Source organism: Andrena cerasifolii, chromosome 1 (genome assembly GCF_050908995.1).
Source record: "Andrena cerasifolii isolate SP2316 chromosome 1, iyAndCera1_principal, whole genome shotgun sequence".
NCBI lineage: Eukaryota > Metazoa > Arthropoda > Insecta > Hymenoptera > Andrenidae > Andrena > Andrena cerasifolii.
The window spans coordinates 29,240,403-29,260,205 of NC_135118.1; the positions used below are offsets into that span (position 1 = coordinate 29,240,403).

Below are 19,803 nucleotides of genomic sequence, written 5' to 3' on the forward strand. Positions count from 1 at the left end.
TTCCCCTCCCCCTGCTCAGAAAACACGCGCGGCAATTTCTAAAATCACCCCGCACATCGTGCCACAATTATTTACATAGTTCTCGAGCCACAATGACCACGGAGCACGCTGTTGTCCAGCTCGTAAAGGATCGTTAATTGGAAATGAGTCTGCTACACATTTTACACGGTAGAATATCCGCGGCAAACGTTACGAAAGAGTCGAGGGGGTGGAAGAGGGGATAGAACACGACGATAGACGAGATACGTTAGATTTATGTCGAACGGCTGAGCGCAACGAGTCACCGTGTCTCTCAGCTTAGTCGTGGCAATTCGATTATTAATTAACCAAGCCTGGCTGGGATCCGTGGGTTTTTCTGTCCCGCTCTAACGTCGAGTATCGACCGGTCGCGCCGTCGACGGAGAAAGCACGACGATAGGACGCACACGCCACGGCGTTACGTTCTTGCGGCGTGATCTGCTCCCCCGGTGCAACTCGAAATTCCCATTAGCTCTGCCTGTCCCAGCCAGTTCCTACATCTTGTAATATCTGGATGAAAGTAACGCGAGCCGCGTCCCGGGTATGTATAAACAATGTGGCAAAATTCGAAAGCGACCGAGGGGGGACAATGGAATACCGTGACCCCATGAAAGAACCAGGCGGCTCGTCTCGCGGTTATATCGCGCGGGGACTTTCTAGAAAACCGATTAACCTCCTAACTGGGTCGTTTCTCCGCCAGAAACGCCCTCCTCGGGTATTTAAGCACGATTAAACGCGAATTCATTTGTCTTGCTCGCGGTGCTGTATGTTTCTTATGATATGTGCGACTGTGAATCGGTAATGGGCTCTTGAAAGCTGCGAGATTTAATGTGAGCAGGACTGTGCTATTGCTCTAGGATAATTGTACGGTTGGATGCGAAAAGGGCCACAGCGCCACAAGTGTTTTTCGTGAAAAGTATGTGTAAAAGTTATGAAGTTAGGTCTTTTTTTATAAAACTGTGTGTAATATTTAAAAATTTAAATATTTAAAAATTTGACGTATCTCCTTTGTAGCTGCATTATTACAATCGGAATTATATAAGAGATTAATCGATGAAATTAATTTTAATTATTGGCCCCTCAGGCCCTTCTTACATAAAATGGAGAAATATAGAAAAATTGTTGTTCTTTAACATTTGTTTACTATTTATTTAATATTTGCATAATATTTGCAAAAATATAGAGTATTGAAGAAGTATCTGTTTTTGTTATTAAATAAGAACTTTTACTGCAAAAACTATTTTCTGCCCAATTATCGAATACCTTCGAGTTCCTTAGCACAATCAGCTAAAACACGGTCGAAAAATCATGAGTCTCTCATTTTACAAGTTTTTCGTTGCTTATGCTGCACTTTGATTAGCCCCAAGCTCGTGCAACACTTGGGTAAATGTTCCAATAATTTAGAATTATTTTGTTGTAATTATAGTACAAACTTGACGCTTATAATAAGAAAAATACGAAATGAGCAGAAATTCGGACATTCACCTTAGGCATAGATCGTGTCATGTTCAGGTTGATGTATGCTTGGGTTAGGTACGAGTTAATCGATTCACAGAATTTACTATAGCTCTCTCAATTTTAAAGATACAGCAATGAAATTTGAATTGGATACGTAGAAAGGAATGATGAATCTAATTATGCGTTTTATACAAAAACGGCCTGAGTGTCCTGAGGCTGTTCTTGAATCCAACAGTACAATTGTATCTGAAACCCCTCTCGAAGGAAGCACGTAAATTCTCTTTATCTAAATTATTACTATATACTTCGAGATATGAAAATTGGATTCTTTTATAAGTCCATATAATTTGGATAACTGTAGTGCTATCTTGTAGAGTTATTAGTTTTGCAGGAAGATACTTAGAATATTTAAAATGCCATGTAAGATCAGATATTAAATTTTCGACGTGAAAGATGGTTACATATATGTTAAAAGAGACTTTTATTTTTAACTTCGCTTCAGAAAAAAGAGCAAAAAGGAAACTGTGTAAACTACAGACAATATTTTACCTATACTCGTTTGCCCGCCCAGCAAAGATATAATGTGGACTTCAATCTTACATCTCATTATCCTTGTACATATTACAGTGCATGATCTTCCACAGTAAATGCATGAATAATAACAGCACGATATGGCGCTACATGTACTCCTCTCGAAGAACCATAATTCTTAACTGACTTAATTGAATTCTTAATGATTAAAACTTTCTCAAAGAGTTATCCACTTAACACTTCCACCCACCTCATCTTCATATCAAAGTAAACACAAGAATATTAAAAAAACAACTCAATTCCCCAGGAATTTCCAAGCACCACTACCCACCCCACTCCGCTCGCAACCCTAAACAACTAAACAGAAGCACTCCACCCTCCAAGAATCTCCCCATAAAAAGGACGTCAGTTCATTCGGATCGACGCCTGACCAAAAAGCCATCCACGGAAATTGCACTGAAATCGCCGCCTCCGCCTCGCGCACAGCCACCTCCCTCCACCATTACCACCAGCCACGAAGAGGGTAGAAAGAGGTGGCGGAAAGTCGAGGCAGCCGGCGTGAACGACTCGGTCGCGACCGTTGACAAATGGATCGCAGCGGTTAGTGACGCCTCTATCAGAGCCATCGTCCGTTCTACCTCGTAGGTAAAACGCATTAGGCCCATTAGGCGCATTAGGTCCCCGTCCCCTGGAGAATCCACCCCCGCGTTAATTTTTCCGCGGGTCGATAAGTCGACTAACGGTGACGGGGCATGCGAGGGGTCAAGAGTTCGGAATAGGAGCACGGAAATTGTGTTCGCGTTCCAAGGGACAAGGTATGCGCGGTACCTTCTTCCGGCGCAGCAGCTTCCAATCGAAGTGACTCATCCTGTACGGGCTCGTTAGCCTCCCCTTTATCGTCCCCCGTTCCTCTGCCGCTGGTCCTGCTCGTCCTGTGCGCGGCTCCTTTCGCCCTGGCCACTCGTGTCACACGGCCGGTCGATTTATTCCCACGGTGCACGGCTCGTCTACGCTCGGGACGTGCTGTGGCTAGGTTTCGTTGACGCGTCTCAGCGGCGAGGACCGCGAGGACCACGAGGCTACGAAGGATGACGACCAAGAGCACGACCGACACGAGACGCTATGGAGTCTGCATTCCCGACACGGCATCCTCGCGAGCCTCCACGCTGAAATCCTCATTGTTCTCCGGTCTCGCGCCCGAGGATACGTGTCTTTGGTATGGACAGCAGCATCCGCCCACTCCGGGTACACGCGAGCAGCGGGGATCCTCTGGAGAAGTCGCTCGCGAAGATATTCTCTCGCCAAGGCCTTCCGGGTGATTTTTCCTTTTCCCTCCTCCCCGGTCTTCCTTCCACCTCGTCCTTCTTTTCTACCGATGCCTCGCCGATTCTCCCTCCACCTCCACCCCTCGTAGCGGGGCGCTGGTTCCGTTCCACTCTGACGGACGGGCGATGCCAGGGTTACGGTCTACGTTAATAAAAGGACCATTTTCGCGCGTGGGCGCCTCGCTGCTCCATTTAATAATATCTTTTATCCAACCGCCTCTCGCCAGCTCCCTCTCGGTGGTTCTCCTCGGCTCCTTCACGCTCCATCGGGTTCCCGCAAAAAGCTCGCGACGAGCAACGACCGCCACCTCGTACGCGGACCTCGTATCGGTGGTCCTGTACCGTGCCACCGATCGAATCAGCGACAGAGCTGAAGGAACGAGGGGGCTCGTAACACCGAAACGACTGACAGGCACTAGAAGCCGATCAAACGACCGCGCATCGCTCGTCGGCTTTTATCGCGTAGGATCGATCCTCCTCGCGCCAGGTAAATGATTAACGCGACGATCCGCGGGGGGCCGTCGTCGCGCACCGCTCGCAGAACTCGCGTGACGCCTCCTCGAGCCCGACGAAGGTAGAGCCTCGTGACTCTCCGGGATCGAGGCTCGTCCGCGGGTAGACACGCATCCTAGCGATCCACCTAGCTGCCCGAGCACCCCCGCCCTGGCATCGCGGGGAAAGCACTCGCTTCGCGCACACAACACTCCGCACAAGTCGCTCGGGGTCTATCGACTGACCCGATTCCAAGAGGCGCTGCTCGACGGCCCAGCGCTAACGCGTAGCACACTCGCTTCTCGGAGGGATGATCGCGCACCGAGCTGAGGGACAAAAGGGCCGCTGGAGAGCTCGCGACGGGCTGTCATAAAGCGCAGGATGCAGGGCGGCGTACTGTCAAAATATCTGCCACTTCCGCGGTGCCGTGCGATGTGCCGGGGCTCCGCTCCGAGAGCGCCGCGCAACACGGGCATGCGTGATAACGCTCGCCCCCGTCCGACGCGGGGACACACCGAACTTGCCGACTCGCCATCGACTCGCCACCGCTGCCCCAGTAGCGATCCAAGTGCACGGCGCGCGGCCTGTGTCAAGCGAATATTCCGACGAGCACGGTGCCGCATGACGGGTCCAGGAATTTCACGCTCCGACGAAAACAGTGCAGTAACGCAGACAGTCACTCCGTTGAATTAAGGAGTCTTCCTAGTGTGACGGTTGAACCAACTGGATTTCTCGGGAATTAAAAAATAAACAAGTGTTGCACGTATCAGTTTGCACGTTCGCAACATTATTCTATTAGCTTTGAAGACTAGAAAAAAAAATTTGTAAGTAAAAATATCTATTTAGGGTAAACGCAACAATAAATCAACACTTAAGGGGTTATAGTCAGGCGGTCGAAAAGAGGCGAATATTTGTGAATTTTTTTTGAAGAAGCGGAAGCGTGTAATTTTACAAAACTTTTTGCGTTTAAAAGAGCAACATTTAAAGAATATTTGGTAATTTTTTCGTGGAAAAATATTTACGTTTATAATAAAATAACAACCGACATCCAAGAAGCATGATTTTTTATCGGGATTTTTGCACGAAAAATCAGGATTTCAACTTTAAATAACCGTCATTTTGTTTTAAATTAATATTTCGGAAATTCCCTCCGTTAATCGGAAGATACATTAATATACTAACGAAATCTTTTTTGTTTTTCGATTTTAGATAATCTGGTTCCGAATGACAGTGCCCACCGCAAAACCAAATTTTTAAAAATGCTTCTTGGATGTCGCTTGTTATTTTATTTTAAACGTAAATATTTTTTTACGAAAAAATTACCACATATTCTTTAAATGTTGCTCTTTTAAGCGCAAAAAGTTCTGTAAAAATATACGCTTCCGCTTCTTCAAAAAAAATTCACAAATATTCGCCTCTGTTCGACCGCCTGACTAGGTATAACCCCTTAAGAACTGGTCTACTTAATGTCCCTCTAAACTGATGTGTGTTTGGTACCAACTTCTTACCCCTAAACTTGAAATCGCCAACTTTTCACAGTACTCCCACCTGATTACGGAGCTATGACTGCTAAGTATCATTTAATTCCCCCTAATGAAGTCACAGATCACTACAAACTTAAAACACCATCCTTTAATTCTCACTGAATCTGTCAAAGAATCTGTCAAACCTATCATTGAAAGTTGAAAAGATATTGCACGAAGCTTCAAGGTCTCTAAATCGAACATATGCCTAGTGAAGTATAATTCTGATACTAATAAGTAGAAAAATAATAAGTAAAATAAAAAAGCAGACGATGCAGATCGCCTATCTAATAAAAGATCCGAATCAAAGAAAAAGAAAGCCAATGGAATGACAAACACCTGGAGATAACTGAGAATATCCAAGTACCCGTGTAATCGAGACGCTTTCCCACGACGCGAGCTATCGAGCAAAGGCCACGAAATTGTTTATCAACGTCGGATGGGGATTTTACGGTTTAATGGCGCATTGTACGCTCCCCGTGGCGGACGAACGTATCCGCGTCGTATATCCGCGAGGAAAGTACGTTTCGTCGGATTTAAAGCGACGATTGTCATCGGGGCGAACACAAAGGTTACGACTCTTCTGCTCGTGACGCTCGCGTGACTATAAAATCACAGTCTTTAATGTCGTCGGTGAGCCGCGGAGGAAGGCGAGCCGCCGCGAGCCTCGCGTTTCGTTAGATCCCTTGTCCGGACCGCGGCGCTTCGCGACTCGTCATCTCGACCTCGTGGTTAATTGAATGACTCTTTCACGGACGATCAAATCGTCGTATCACCACCGACAGCGAGCCCCTCTCGACGACAAGGGAAATACTTCCTGCTGCATTCCCCGTTATTCCTGCGAAATCTTCGATTACAATTATTTATTGCACTCCATTGTGGATACTAAATCAAGTTCAAGGTGTAAGTTGTTGGTTTGCGTTTGTAACTAATATGTTTAAAGGGGTGTTTCTAGGGAATTTTGTTGCGTGATGTCTTGCGTTAGTAGTTTCCAGAGTTTTCCTAAAATTTCCCCCCTAAATTACATGCTGTTAAGCAGCGTTGCTCTGTTTATAAAATAATAATTGATTGGCAAAGAAGAATTATTTAAAAAAGTCAGTGTATTTATCAGGTTAGTACACGGTTTCATATCAGTTCTCTATTTAATAAATAATATTAATTTGAAGTATGGTAATTGAGTTTAGTGTAACTAAATAAATATTAAAAATTGGCACTATAATAGCCAAAGTGTTGACTGGGTCCTCTATGTAAAAGCATAGGTGAAGGATCGATCTTTGATTGATCTTTATAAACATTGGACCTTTTCTACCATAAACAGTGGAATGGTTCAAGATTGCACAGAATACTGTTTTTTTTTCATTTAATAATCCTGTTTTCTTGAGGTGTTAATAAAGATGATTAGCTGAGAATGTTATGATTTGCATTTCAAAGTGACGTTTTAAGGGCACGAAGAAAGCATATGGTGACTATTTCCGTTTCAGTCGTTCCACCAAAGACATAATAATGAATTGTTGTTTCAATTGTGCTATCAAATTCAATCTCCAGAAGCATAGCGTGCCCCTAACGTGTTCGCCCGGTGCTCACGAAAACTATTCCAGTGACTTCCTCGAAGCTACAGTTCAACAATGGAGATTAATTCATAATCCTTTCGATGCAAATCGGCCTTCAATCTTCTATTTCCTCGACGGTGTTCATTATGGTAACTTTCGCCTCCTAAGTCTCACATTTTCTATTCTTTCCTGATAGAATAATTTTTCCTGAAGCTTTTAAATCACGAAAGGAAAGATAAAAAATAGGTAGGCCTTCGTTAAGTAAGCGGTAAGTGTAAGGAGGTTTATCGTGGAAACTCGTAACCGTGGAATATTAAAAGGAACGCAGAAGTGAAAATGGACAAAGTTTGGCCCCGCGATGTGTGGGATTTTCACCTGGCGGGCGAACGATCACGCGAATCGCTTCGCGTGAGATGAAAGTACGAGGAATAAGTGGCGGCAGTGGATTCACGAGATAAGTGCGACGTACACGGCAGCTGATATAAATTCTGCCCCGCTTTGTTGGACAGCGATGCCTTGACGTTGGAAACGGGAATGGGAAAGAAGTGAAGGAAGTCATCACGATTAACCAATCTGAAGAACAACTTTCGTCCCTATTATTTCGTGGTATAATGAGTGGTTGGAACAGGGTGATTGGTAATGGTAGCGTAACGATCTCTTAACGCCAAGGAGCAAAGATGTCGATGATCTATTGAAGTAAGAGTATTCTCCGGTTCAAAATGAATTGTCCTTCGGGGGAATGAATCAGCGGCTACTAGATTAGCAGACATAAACGCTTTTGTAACTTATGTAACGCACTACTGCACGTACTAGTACTTATGGGAATACTACTTAGAGTAGCAGTACTACTTATGGGAGCACTAGGTGAAGTAGTAGTTCTGCTTATGGGAATACTAGGTGAAATAGTACTACTTATGAGAGTACTACTTGAATTATTAGTACTACTTATGGGAGTACTACGTGAAGTAGTACTACTACTTATGGGAGTACTACGTGAAATAGTAGTACTACTACTTATGGGAGTACTGCGTGAAATAGTAGTACTACTTATGCGAGTACTACGTGAAGTAGTAGTGGTACTTATGGAAGCACAACGTGAAGTAGTACTAGTTATAGAAGTACTACGTGAAGTACTAGTACCGTACGCAATTACTATTTCGAGTGGTGTTACTTATGAGATTACTACGTGACGTAGTACTACCTTGTGCAATTGCTATCCACAATAATACTTCCATGTGCAATTACTCCACAAAGTACTTAGTACAATCGTGTGCAATTGCTACTTCAAGTGGTCCTATCTATAAGATAACACCGCGACCTAATACTACCACATATCTGCAATTGCGATCTAAAGTAGTACCTACATACTACTATGTGGAATTACCTACTCCACGAAGTAGTACACCGTAAGGGACTACCGCGTGAAGAAACAGATACTACCGTACGTAATTACTATTTGAATATCTACAATATACGTATAAGTCTACTATAGAACGTAGTACTACCACCTACAATTGCCACGTAAAACACTGTTGCCGTGTGCAATTACCCCACAAAGTAGTGCTACCACGAGACTATTACACGAAGTAGCGCTACCGTGTGCAATTGCTACACGAGGTAGTACTACCGTGTGCACGATTCCAAGGAATGCCTTCGAAACTACACAAGCGATGTTTCGATTCGCAAGGAAATTCATCCACCGTTATTCAGCACGGAACAAAGTGGAGCCCACGTACAGGCGCACGCGTAAAATTGCAATGGACTTAGCCTGCCAGGCCGACTGGCGCCATCTGTCAGAAGAAGCCCGCACCAGACGAGCCTCTTCCGCGTTTCATCAACAATGCAGTCCCGATCGTGATAGAGCAACCGCGAGGCCCAGGATGCCCGTCGCCGCTAACGAGAAAGCCATTGCAAATTCGCATGCAAATAGACCCACCTTATCTATTTCCCCCCGATGAACAATCAACGATATCGCGATTCATCCTTTCCCACTTGCTGCATACGAGAACGCGCGTTCCTCGTCACTTAACCCTCCGCCAGCAGTGCCGGGGCCTTTTTGGGCCCGAGCGTAACGTCACCGCGTGCAATAGTAGGAGATACTTCAGAAATCGATTTAAAGAACCACATAATTCCACAATTTCACAAAAAGTGGACATAGAATACTTGTGCAGTAAGCCATCAACATGTTCCCTGCATCTTGCACTAACAAATTTTCATCTTCCTTTAAAACCGCGTAGGCGAGGAAAAGTTAAATAATTTCGAGGTCACAAAAAGTGATATATTCGAAAGCATAACACAACTTCCACATATGTAGATGGAAAACTGTCATAAATAATAATGTGAAATACTTAAATATATTTTAAGCAAGTACCTAAAACATCTTTTCAAAAATCAAACTTGCAAAAATCGTACAGTGATTCCCAACCTGTGAATCGCCACCCCCAAGTGGGTCACGAAGTATTTTCCGGGATGTTGCCACGGTTATTTACAGTTGACGATTTTCATCACTTATTTATTTGCATATGGATACATTGTCATATTCTATTAATGATCTAACACTGACTTCTCATAAATAAAAGGAAGGGAATAATTACTTACCTTATATGGGTGCGGGGGTTATTTGGATATTACAGAAGGATATCGCGACTAAAAGAACCTCAGGAAACACTGTCATACATTACGCAATAACCTAATACTTCCGGCCACTTATCCAGCAATTTCACCGAAAAGGCAAACTACCCAACCTACTCGCATTCCGTCGTCCGCGCATCCGCCACTTTCCACGACGCACCACCATAAGCCCCCGAAATTGTTAGAACGCTTTCGCGAGGACGATTTGCGCAAGAATAGAGAGAGCTGAAGCGGGTAACGAGTTCGGAGGATCGAGTTCAGCAGTTCGTCTTGTCTCCAAAACCGCAAATTACGTGCCGCGAGTGCGGGTTGGAGGGGCGCGTGAGCGATTCATCGGAACGGGGATCCGCGGCGAGTCGACGGCCGGCGTAAAGAATGTGTACGACCGGTGCGAGGCGCTATGATTCAATTACGGGGTAACCGGCATCACGATCACGTGTAAATCAAGATAAATCGCCGGTGCAGCGGGGCCCGGCCTGCTTCGACGATGTTGGAATACCGCTGCCGGATAGCAATCAAATTGTCAGACGCTCTAAGTGCGAATCCCGCTTCTTCTACCCTGCTCTGAATATACGAGGAGCCCTTCTCCGGCTCATCCTCCTTCCTCCACTGCCGCTGCCCCTCCCCGAGTAGGCACTTTAAAAGAGCAGAGAATATCGACGCGCCAGGTGTCGATAATGCAGTCCCGACCGCGTGGGGTCATTCTGCGAGTCACGCTGTTTTCAGGCGTTCGGTTTATTTGCAAAAATGCCTGCCGCACAGTTGCCTTTCACACTTCAGGCATTGAGAGCTGTTTGAATGGGTGCTTTTACTGCTTTTCTTTTCAGGTGGATTGTTCGTAATCGAATGTAGGGGAAAATGGGCAATAGCAGTCACAGCGGGCAATGATGGTCAGTATTATTAAAGCGGGTTGAGTCGTGACACCCTTTTATAATATTCAAATAATCTGCGACACCCTCTTCCTTCCTCATTTAAGGTGAGGTAAATTTAATAAGGTGAAGAAAACACATTAAAAATAGATATTTCAGAATATAATTCTAATTTAATAATATTTAAAAATAAATAAAACCGTGACGACCTTCTAGAAAAACACTTCGCGACCCACCAGTTGGGAATCATTGTTCTAATTAGATTTTGATCTTGTTACGATCTAAAATTCTTGTAATTAGTTTCTAAACCCAGAAATAATAGTGAGTTGTGAGTGACATAAGTAGATTCGAGGTGGATCTAAATGGACCCAGCATCCACCTTGTCAGGCTTAATACCTAGGGATTGCAAACCGGTCAATCGGTAAATCGGTTTGAAGTTTTTTTTCACTGATAACGTAGTAGATGTCGACGGAATTATGCGCTATATATATGCGCTACATTGCTATACATACAATTTTTACCGGGAATTGGATAAATTACATATTTCTCGATATTTACCGGTAAATCGACTTACCGGTAAATTACGTATTTCTCGATATTTACCGGTAGATCGCGAGAAATACGTAATTTATCGAATTACCGGTAAAAATTTGGCGAATTACCGGTAAAAATTTTATGTATAGCAATGTAGCGCATATATGTAGCGCATAATTCCGTCGATATCTACTACGTTATCAGTGAAAAAAAGCTTCAAACCGATTTACAGATTTACCGGTTTGCAATCCCTAATTTTGATCACAAACAAATTTTTTACATCTTCTTTCTGACGAGTAACCTCTTAAATGAGCAGAAATTGGGACATTCACCTTACTTTTATGACTATACTTCTTCAAAACTCTATATTTTTTCAAATATTATGCAAATAACACCAAAAAACACCTACAAACTTTACCACTGCTCACCATACTTATAACTCGAGAACGAAGTGTACAAGGCCACCATTCACAAAAATCTTTTTCTACCAACCTGACGCCCACGCTTTACAATATGTATAAAAATACCATCAGTACTGAACGAAGGTGGAGCTACTGCAGGCTGTTCCAGGCAGCAGCATCGAACGTTCCCGAGCACGTGCTATTGTGGCAGCGCGTCCGATTGCGTCGAGGATCTTAATGAGGCGAGGAAGCTCCTTTCGCAATTGATTTGCGTCAGCCAGCGTAATGCGCACTCTCTCGCGCGCCTCGTCTTCTTTCCGGTTGATTTAAGTGTTACAAACGCGCGCGAACGAAACACGCCTACAGTAGGTTTCAGCGTTAAATCCGAACAGCCCTGCCTCTAATCGTCGTTTAATCAACGGCGAGTCGATCGAACGAAGAAAAGAAGGAAATCTTAACGGTAAAAATTCCAACACCCGCTCGCAAGCAGAGTGGAAAGTCAGCGCTCGCGACCATTAAATACATTAACAATCGGATCTCATTGAGAGTTTCTGAAATCTCCATTTCAGATTCAAGCACCGTGGAAATATCGTTCCTCCGTCGTACACGCCGATGAAAAGCAGACTTTCCAGTAGTTACTGACTCGAATTCCACCGATAAAAGTGCGCCAGCTTTGCAGCTTGAAGTACACGCGAGTAAATGCAATCTCCTCGATTTAACCGCCAGGAAATTTCTCCCGGCAAATGCGTCTGCGTTGCTCGCTCCACGCGCGTTACTCCAGCCGTGTCCACCAAATGAGACGCGATTTACGGTCGGGGAATAAAATCGTAGCTTCTTTCAGCGACCGAGGGGCAGATCAGGATGCGAGATAGACTTCACGCCTCGCGGTTTCCCAGCAATCGAATATGGGAAGAATCGCTCCGCGGCGCTTCGGGGAATGAATCGAAATTGCGTTGCCCGCGCACATGTAAACACAATAGAATAACGCGGGACCACATAATTCACCCCAATCAAATCAAAATTCCTACCACTCAACAGATCGCTATCTACCGAAGACTCCAACAAATATAATACACCAACCGCGGTAATTCGTCTGGTAAAACTTCGAATCTCTCTATTTACTGTTCAACGACCAGGGACAGATGAAAATGGCAGAAGCAGGAAAACAATGACTGCTCAACGTTCCGGCGAAGTGAATGAAAATTGCGGAGGAATCTGAATCGCGATTAAAGTGATTCTCTCGCGCTAACAATAAGACGGAACCGCATAATTCGTCTGAGCGAAGTCAGGATCCGTTCCACTAAACAGATGATGGTCTAACGAGGATCATCCCGTGCCATCCGCGTGCGGAGCACGGCCAACCGACCGGCCAGATATCGCCCCGATCTAAAGAGCTTTCGAATTAATACCCGGGGTAATTGCCAATCTAATTAGGAGGCTCGTATCGCAGCGATCGCGACTCGTCCCGAGCCTTTTCGCGGCTGCAATTCCGCGGGAAGAATGCGGGACGCCTGCGCCACTGCACGGATCGCGTATTAAGGTCGTTCGACGATTGGGTAATATTAGAAATTTTTATCTAGCATTGTTAGTCGCCTAGTAATAAATAAGCGAGATTTCTTTCGCCAGGAGTGAAAAAAGGCGGGAAAGTCGCGCTGTGTTTGGGTCCCCCGAGTCAATGCGAGTAGAAGATTGATTCAGCTGTGCGTGGAGATTCAAATTTGAAATTGGGGAAGGTGGAAGCTGAACGTAAAGTGGGTTTTAACCCTTTGAATCCCGGCGATGTATATCTTCTAAATTATATCAAATTAATAAATATTAATGCGGGGAAATTGTTTTTGAATATTTTTGTCTCGAGATTCTTCGGATTCAAAGGATTAAGAGTGTTAGGCAATATGCTATTATTTCTGGTAAATATAAGTTGCAGAAGAGCTTAGACTTTGCAGAGCTTCTAGGTTTGAGGGACGACTAATCTAAGATTGTAAAGGAAAAGGAGCGTTAAGAGACTAAGGAACTTTTCTTAAGATGTGAGAAATCGTTTTTAGTTCCCTACTAGAGGGGGCAACTTTGGGGCGACGGTGAAGAAAAATATAGTACTGAAAAAACGAGTAACCCGGTTGCTTTTAATTAAAATTTTTAAACAGAAATTTAAAAATATTCACGTTTTTAGTGTAAACTTAATAAAGATCAGTTTTTAAAAATGAAATATTTTTCTCAAAAGCCAGGGGGTAACTGCCCCTTTTGCTCCCGCCCTCCGAACGCTCATGGTTATAATATCTTTGAATTTCACTGTTCCGAATTTTCTCCCTCCATTTCACTAACATTCTCCTTTAAAAATAGACAAAAGCTTTTCAACGTCAAAGAACCTTCTTCGTTCTGGAGTTATTTTGAAACCTTTTGGTACACGAAGATGGCGATGAATTGAAACGCGACTAACATGAATGCATTTTGCAAAATTGCATAACAGCGATCGTTATCGAGTGATCCGCGCCCGAGAGGCTGCGGCAGGTATTCGCCAGCGAAAGTTTCGTTTGTGTTTTGAGCGCTCAATTACACCTCCGTCCTTATCTGCCGCGATATTTACATAAGAAATTGATACCTGGACGCGGGTTCCACGTACACCGACGCAGCTCGGCGTCTTTGTCGTCCTCGCGGTTTAATCGTCCCGTAATTACACGGTCGCGACGACGAGCCTGTTATTAACGAACATTAATTGATCAAGTTGACGAGAGGGCCTCGAGTTTCGCGTTCCAGTCGATAAGGAACCACTCTTCTACGCGTGCATACATACGTGGTGTTGAATCGAGAGAGTTGCAAGCTGATTTCTCTGAATCATTGCGAGACATCCGACTACTTAACTTTAGAGATTATATTGGAGTAACTTAATAGCAGGCTATAGCTGTATCTCGCTTCTTATACTCTATTATAATTTTTAAGAAGGACATCGCAAAGTGATTCGTTAATTTCTGTTTGCAACTGAAAAGATGTTGGTGATACTAAAATCATCTTGATTTACGAAGGGATTTGCAACTCATTTCTTTATGAACTCATTTCATTTTTTTTTCATTTTTTTTATTTTTTCTTACGAATGAAAGGTTCCTTTATTTACAAATAAAATGGTCATACACAGTGGTTGCAACGGAGGAACAATGAGTAAGCAGTGAAATGTGTTTAATTCGTTCGTGTTGCAAATAAAAAAGTGAGATAATTAGACTTCAAAACTGATTCTGAAATATCTGGACCCCAGAGACAGAGTGCATGTCCACTTTTTAAAAAAATAACATGTCACGCGTTTCCCGCGTCAAATTTTTCACTCTTTAGGAAACATGTGAAATGTCATTTTTTAAAAAAAAAAAGTAGACTTAAAACACTTTGTTGCTGGGGTCCAGATTTGTTGACACGAGATTCGGTATAGGTGAGGAATGACCCGCAGCAGGGCAACTGCCCAGAGCGGCAAAATTGGTAGAAGGAGAAAATTGATACTAAATTCAAATGTATATATTATTTTTTTACTTTTAAAAGTTTTACTTTTTTTATTGTTTTTTACTGATTTTATTTTTTTATAAAACAAAAGGCTTTTGTTACTCGGCAAATACCAACAACAAATTTTACTCACTCTCAAAAATTGTATTTTAAAATTTTTATTTATAATTGAATATAAGGGCGGCAAAAATAATTTTTGCCCAGACCAGCGGAAGAGCTAGATCGGGCCCCGGCTACGCCTTTCACGAGCCCGTCTTCCGAGGGTTAATCAGCCACCCCACGTGTATGCAGTATCCATCTATCGAGCACTCCTATCGGCGCGAGATAAATAATTACGCGGGTAAGCTCTTCCTGCCGCGATAAATCTCAAGTTTAAAGTACAGTGGAGCAGTGGCTATTCATTGTGTCGCGGTTGTCTCGCGATACCGAGCGGCCAACAACAGGAAGAATTCCAGCAAGCCTCCATTTCGATCTCGTTTCCGTATCCGCGGAAAAAGACTGGCGATACGCGTTAAACAAAAGGCCCCTGCTGCTTATTAAAGAAACGAACGATCACCGGCGATAATTCGTAACAATAGGCGAGAAACTCCATTGTACATTGTGCCTCGATATGCTATCGCGCTTATCGTCCGATTGATTTAGTGCCATCGGGGACTCGCCAGAACGGTGCTGCGAATCGTCGGAAAAACTAACGAACGATCGTTTAACGACGAAAAATTCGAGTGGCTGGAAACGATGGGGCGGGCAGACAACGTTGATTCGTTTCCTCCAAGAGTCTCCAAGCTTTTGTACTTTCGTTCTGGCTAGTGTGGTATTAATTGTCACAAGCTTCCTTTTCTCGCGAGGGAGGTTGGGTAATTCAGAAAATCCTAAATAATTTAGTACTTTCCACAAATGTATAATACTGCTTAAGGGGGGTTTGCGCCTTGTTGGGCCGAAAATTAGTTAATTGTTTGTGAATTTTTTTTACAGAAAACGGTTCGACAAATTAATTTGAAATTTGGCAGGCTGTTTTATTGTATCTTGAACTATTGTTCTGAATTTTTGTGTGACAGTGAAAAAAAACATGGCAGATACAAAAAGAGCGAAGAAAAATAATCGGGTGGTCCTGGCTTTGACGAAAAGTACTGTAAGGTTTATCCGAAACCTTTAAGTAGTTTAAGTGGTCCCAGTGGCATATCTATATATTTTCTTTTTTAATGATTAAACGGGTCTAAAAAGGGGTGGGAATGGTCTTTCAAAGAAATGGTGGGCTATTAAATATAATGTTTTGTGGTCCCTAATAATCTACGACAGGGATTACATATACATAGCACGCGACAGATTTTGACAAAATTTAAGTTAACATCGCGCTTTATTTTCGAGAAAACTAATTATAAGCGAGTTATAACAAAATTGTATTCTATATTTTCGACTTATTTTCTCGTGTACAATCACCACCCCTCCGCATGTGCAATTTATCCAAAATCAGATGGATAATGACAAGTATTATCAAATATTAGCTAAAAAATGAATTCATTTCCTTTTTAATTTTTTTTTATTTCCCTGTGTATATTGTTTACCACTACTTCTTAATATTTTTCTGGCACACGAAAAAGGGTATCTTTTTGATAAGGAATCTTATAAATAAGACTTTATTTTACTCGTTGATTAAATCCTATTCATAGTAGTTCTTTATAGTAGTAAATTATTTCTTAAAAAACAATTATTTCACAAGATATTTCCACCCCCAAAAGCAGAAAATGAATATATCATTGGGATCATCTAAAATCTAAACTGCATCCCTTCATTGTATCAGATGTCTTTAAATTCTCGAGTTGTCTAACAACCCCTATCAGTCAGAGACAACGTAATCGATGTCTAACCAGAGTTTGCCTCCGAGACGCCCCAGCGTCCTTTGTCGCCTGGATTTACACCGAAAACAGAAGCAGTCGCGTGGTAGCGGTCCCACGACAAAACGAAGATCACAATCGGACGCGTAGATAGCCAAGTCAGACTCTGATACTTTAGTGCGGGACGTCGCGCGATGTATGTACACAGAAGCCAACTAAGGAACCGAGTGTTTCAATTTATCGCCCCCTGCCAGCACTCCCTGTACAGTTACTCGTGTGAACGCCGACTCTAATAACATTATAAATAAAGATACGAATCTCCTGCGCGCCTCTTCATCCTCCGTCGTCCCTGTGCTCCAACGATACGGGGCCCGTTTACCATAGCTCGCTCCTCTCCACCCCGCCCGATCCACCGACAATTAAGTGGCCCCGTGAAATGCTTATGAAGCACTCTTCATTATCATCGACCCGCTAGTTTCCCTCGAAGCTTCCAACCACCGTTTATCCTTGAATCTGCTTGCCGGTCTCCGGGGAGAAATTAAAGGGGTGGGAGGAAGGGGACGTTTTGCTGGGTTGCTTCTTAGATTTTGAAGAAAGTAGAACTGGGGACTGAAAGATTTGTGAGATGAGGTATATTGGTAGAAATTGGACTAGCAAAGGGAAATGGAAGTTCTGCTTGAGATTGATTACACATTCCATGTGAGATATCCGAGTCCTTCATAAATTGAAAAGTATTCAAGGAAGGAAATCTGATAAGAAATAACTTTAAACTTTTTGTCAGTTATGTCAAAATGACTTTTTACTCCCATCGAATCACTCAAATAATAGGTCACTTTTAGAATTTTATTTTAAAAAAAGGAAACGTCACAGTGTTAAAAAAATTTTTGGCTGTATTTGTAGGTAAATAAATTTTTAAACTTTTTTTAACACTCTGACGCTTACATTCCTTTTAAATAAAATTCTAAAACTTACCTATTTTGGAGTGATTTGATGGAGTTGATGGATTCCCTTAAGGGAATATCCAGAGTATCTATTTCCGAAAGAACTGATCACTAGAATATAAATAGATTTCGACTACCACAAAAATTCGAGGGTAAGGTTACCCAATCACAATCCGGGTGCCTCTTAGAACTCCGGAGAAGGTAACTTAACTTCCCCTTTCTTTCCACTTCGCGCCCTCCTAAGCGTTACCTCCACCCAAGCTTAACACTCTCGAATTCAATATTCCAATATATATATATATATATATATATATATATATATATATATATATATTTTTTTTTTTAATTAGTTATTTTAAGTCGCATGAACCTCTAAGTTGGGTTATTAGCGACACAGATCATAGAACCGATATTCACAACTCTTTAAAAAGATTGGTATTTTGAAGGAATCTCAGCAGCTGTTTTATCTTCTTGTGGTCGGTAAGATTTTTCTGTAAGCAGGTGTCAATCTCGCAGTTTTTCCTTTCAGCTGAGAATTGGCGGCAGGAGAGTATAAGATAATCGATGGTTAATTTGGTGTTACATGTATCAAAATCGCTGATTTCGGGAATTTTCGCGATTCTCGATCTTATTCTGCGATCTTTAAACGTTTGTAGCTCGGAGCAACGTTAACCGATTTTGATGAAATTTTAGGCACGTATACAACTTACTGCAATCTACAAACGTTTTTTTTTAATTTTCATTACAAGCTCACAAAAAAAAAGTTTAAAAATCGACCTTTACTATTCTTTTCGCTATTCCAACCAAATACATTTTTTTTTTCAAATCGACGAAACGCGTCAGTCAGCAAACTAATCCTTCTAGCTTCTCAAAAAAACTCAAGTCGTTAGGACCAATTCTAAAAAAGTTGTGCGATTTTAAAAAGTGTCCGAATATTAATGCGAGTCACTGTACATCAGTTTCAACCAATGGGCAATAGTTTAGACCACCTCTTAATTAAATCACACCCCCGCAGGGGTTTCGTGGTCTTCGTAGCGCCAGAGAGAACACTTTGTAAAACAAACCAAACAAAAGCATACAGCTTTCTGCGACACTACAATCGCATAGTATCACAATTACAACTCATCCTTGTCCTTTACTTATTTCAACCAGTAGTGGTTAAAATATATCGTTATAGTTAATTGTTACGCGCCGTAGTGTCTGTGTTTGATTCCATTAAACCTTTCACACTGCAATCACCATCATCCAGTGAACTCGTGTGGCGTAAAAAACCGCACGGAGTGTGACATCGTGTCGTCGGAGAGTTACACCCTCAAAGTATAAAGACGACATTTTGGCCACAACGCAATATATCCCAGCAGAAAGAAGACTGAATTCGAAAGTGGAAGAATAGCATTCCCATCGCCACGCGTCGTGTTTCGAATTCCAGAGCCAGTCAGCGACGTCCACGTGGAAGATAAATAAAATCAGAGACGTATACAGCTGTTAGCATCTAGCTGACAGTGTAAAACAGGCACGAATTCAACGGCGATCGATCATCCCGCACGCACTAAACTGACCTCGCCCAAGCCACACACGAATCCCCCCCAGTGAAAGCGATACAAGCGTCTCCGGGATGTAATAATTATTCAAAAGTGGCGGTGTTCTCGTTCACAGATGAACGATAGGACCGCCGTGCCGGAAGAGGCGCGCGGACAATGTTAGTCATCGATGGATGATCGATGGGACCCGGTGATTTTTCCGCCGAGACAACCCTTCATCAACGGGCGTACGCGATCGCGGGATTTTCATGAAAGCCGAACCCCTCTCTCCGTATAGAAACTGTATTTCGAACGCAATGCCTCATAACTTTGGCTAACTACTTCCTGAGCAATAGCAATAAATAATAAGCGTTACGGGTGCTTCCTCATTGCTTTACACCGTTTACTGTTTTCCACGCGAGGAACATCGGCCTTCCACGGGGAAAAAAGAAGCCAACCATTCCTCCGGCTGACCTGGATTCGATTTCCGCGCGGAATTCACGATCGTGACTCCGTGGGCTCACGGATCATAAAGTTGCAGGAGTTGGTAGACGATTGTTCGCGGATGTCGTTGATTAAGGTTGGTCTTCGCGAACAAATGTTTGCAGGCATTACGGTTCCTCGGAGTAATCGATTTTTTTAACGGAGTCTCTGGTGGGGAGAGAAACGATGATTAGCGTTGCGTGGAAATGGAATAG

At 43.0% G+C, this 19,803-nt stretch overlaps 1 protein-coding gene across 3 annotated transcripts in view; it reads right to left on the bottom strand.

Moving 5' to 3' along the window:
• Positions 1 to 19,803, bottom strand: part of LOC143374237 (puratrophin-1) — a 464,976-nt gene that overhangs the window by 429,060 nt on the left and 16,113 nt on the right. Inside the window, exon 1 of one of the 3 annotated variants that reach the window (XM_076822226.1) lies at positions 2,836 to 3,608. The exons of the other annotated variants lie outside the window; for them this stretch is intronic. Coding sequence (XP_076678341.1) covers positions 2,836 to 2,874 — 39 coding nt within the window. The 5' untranslated portion in view covers positions 2,875 to 3,608. Of the gene's footprint in view, positions 1 to 2,835; positions 3,609 to 19,803 lie in introns of those variants that run through there. 3 annotated transcript variants of the gene reach the window in all.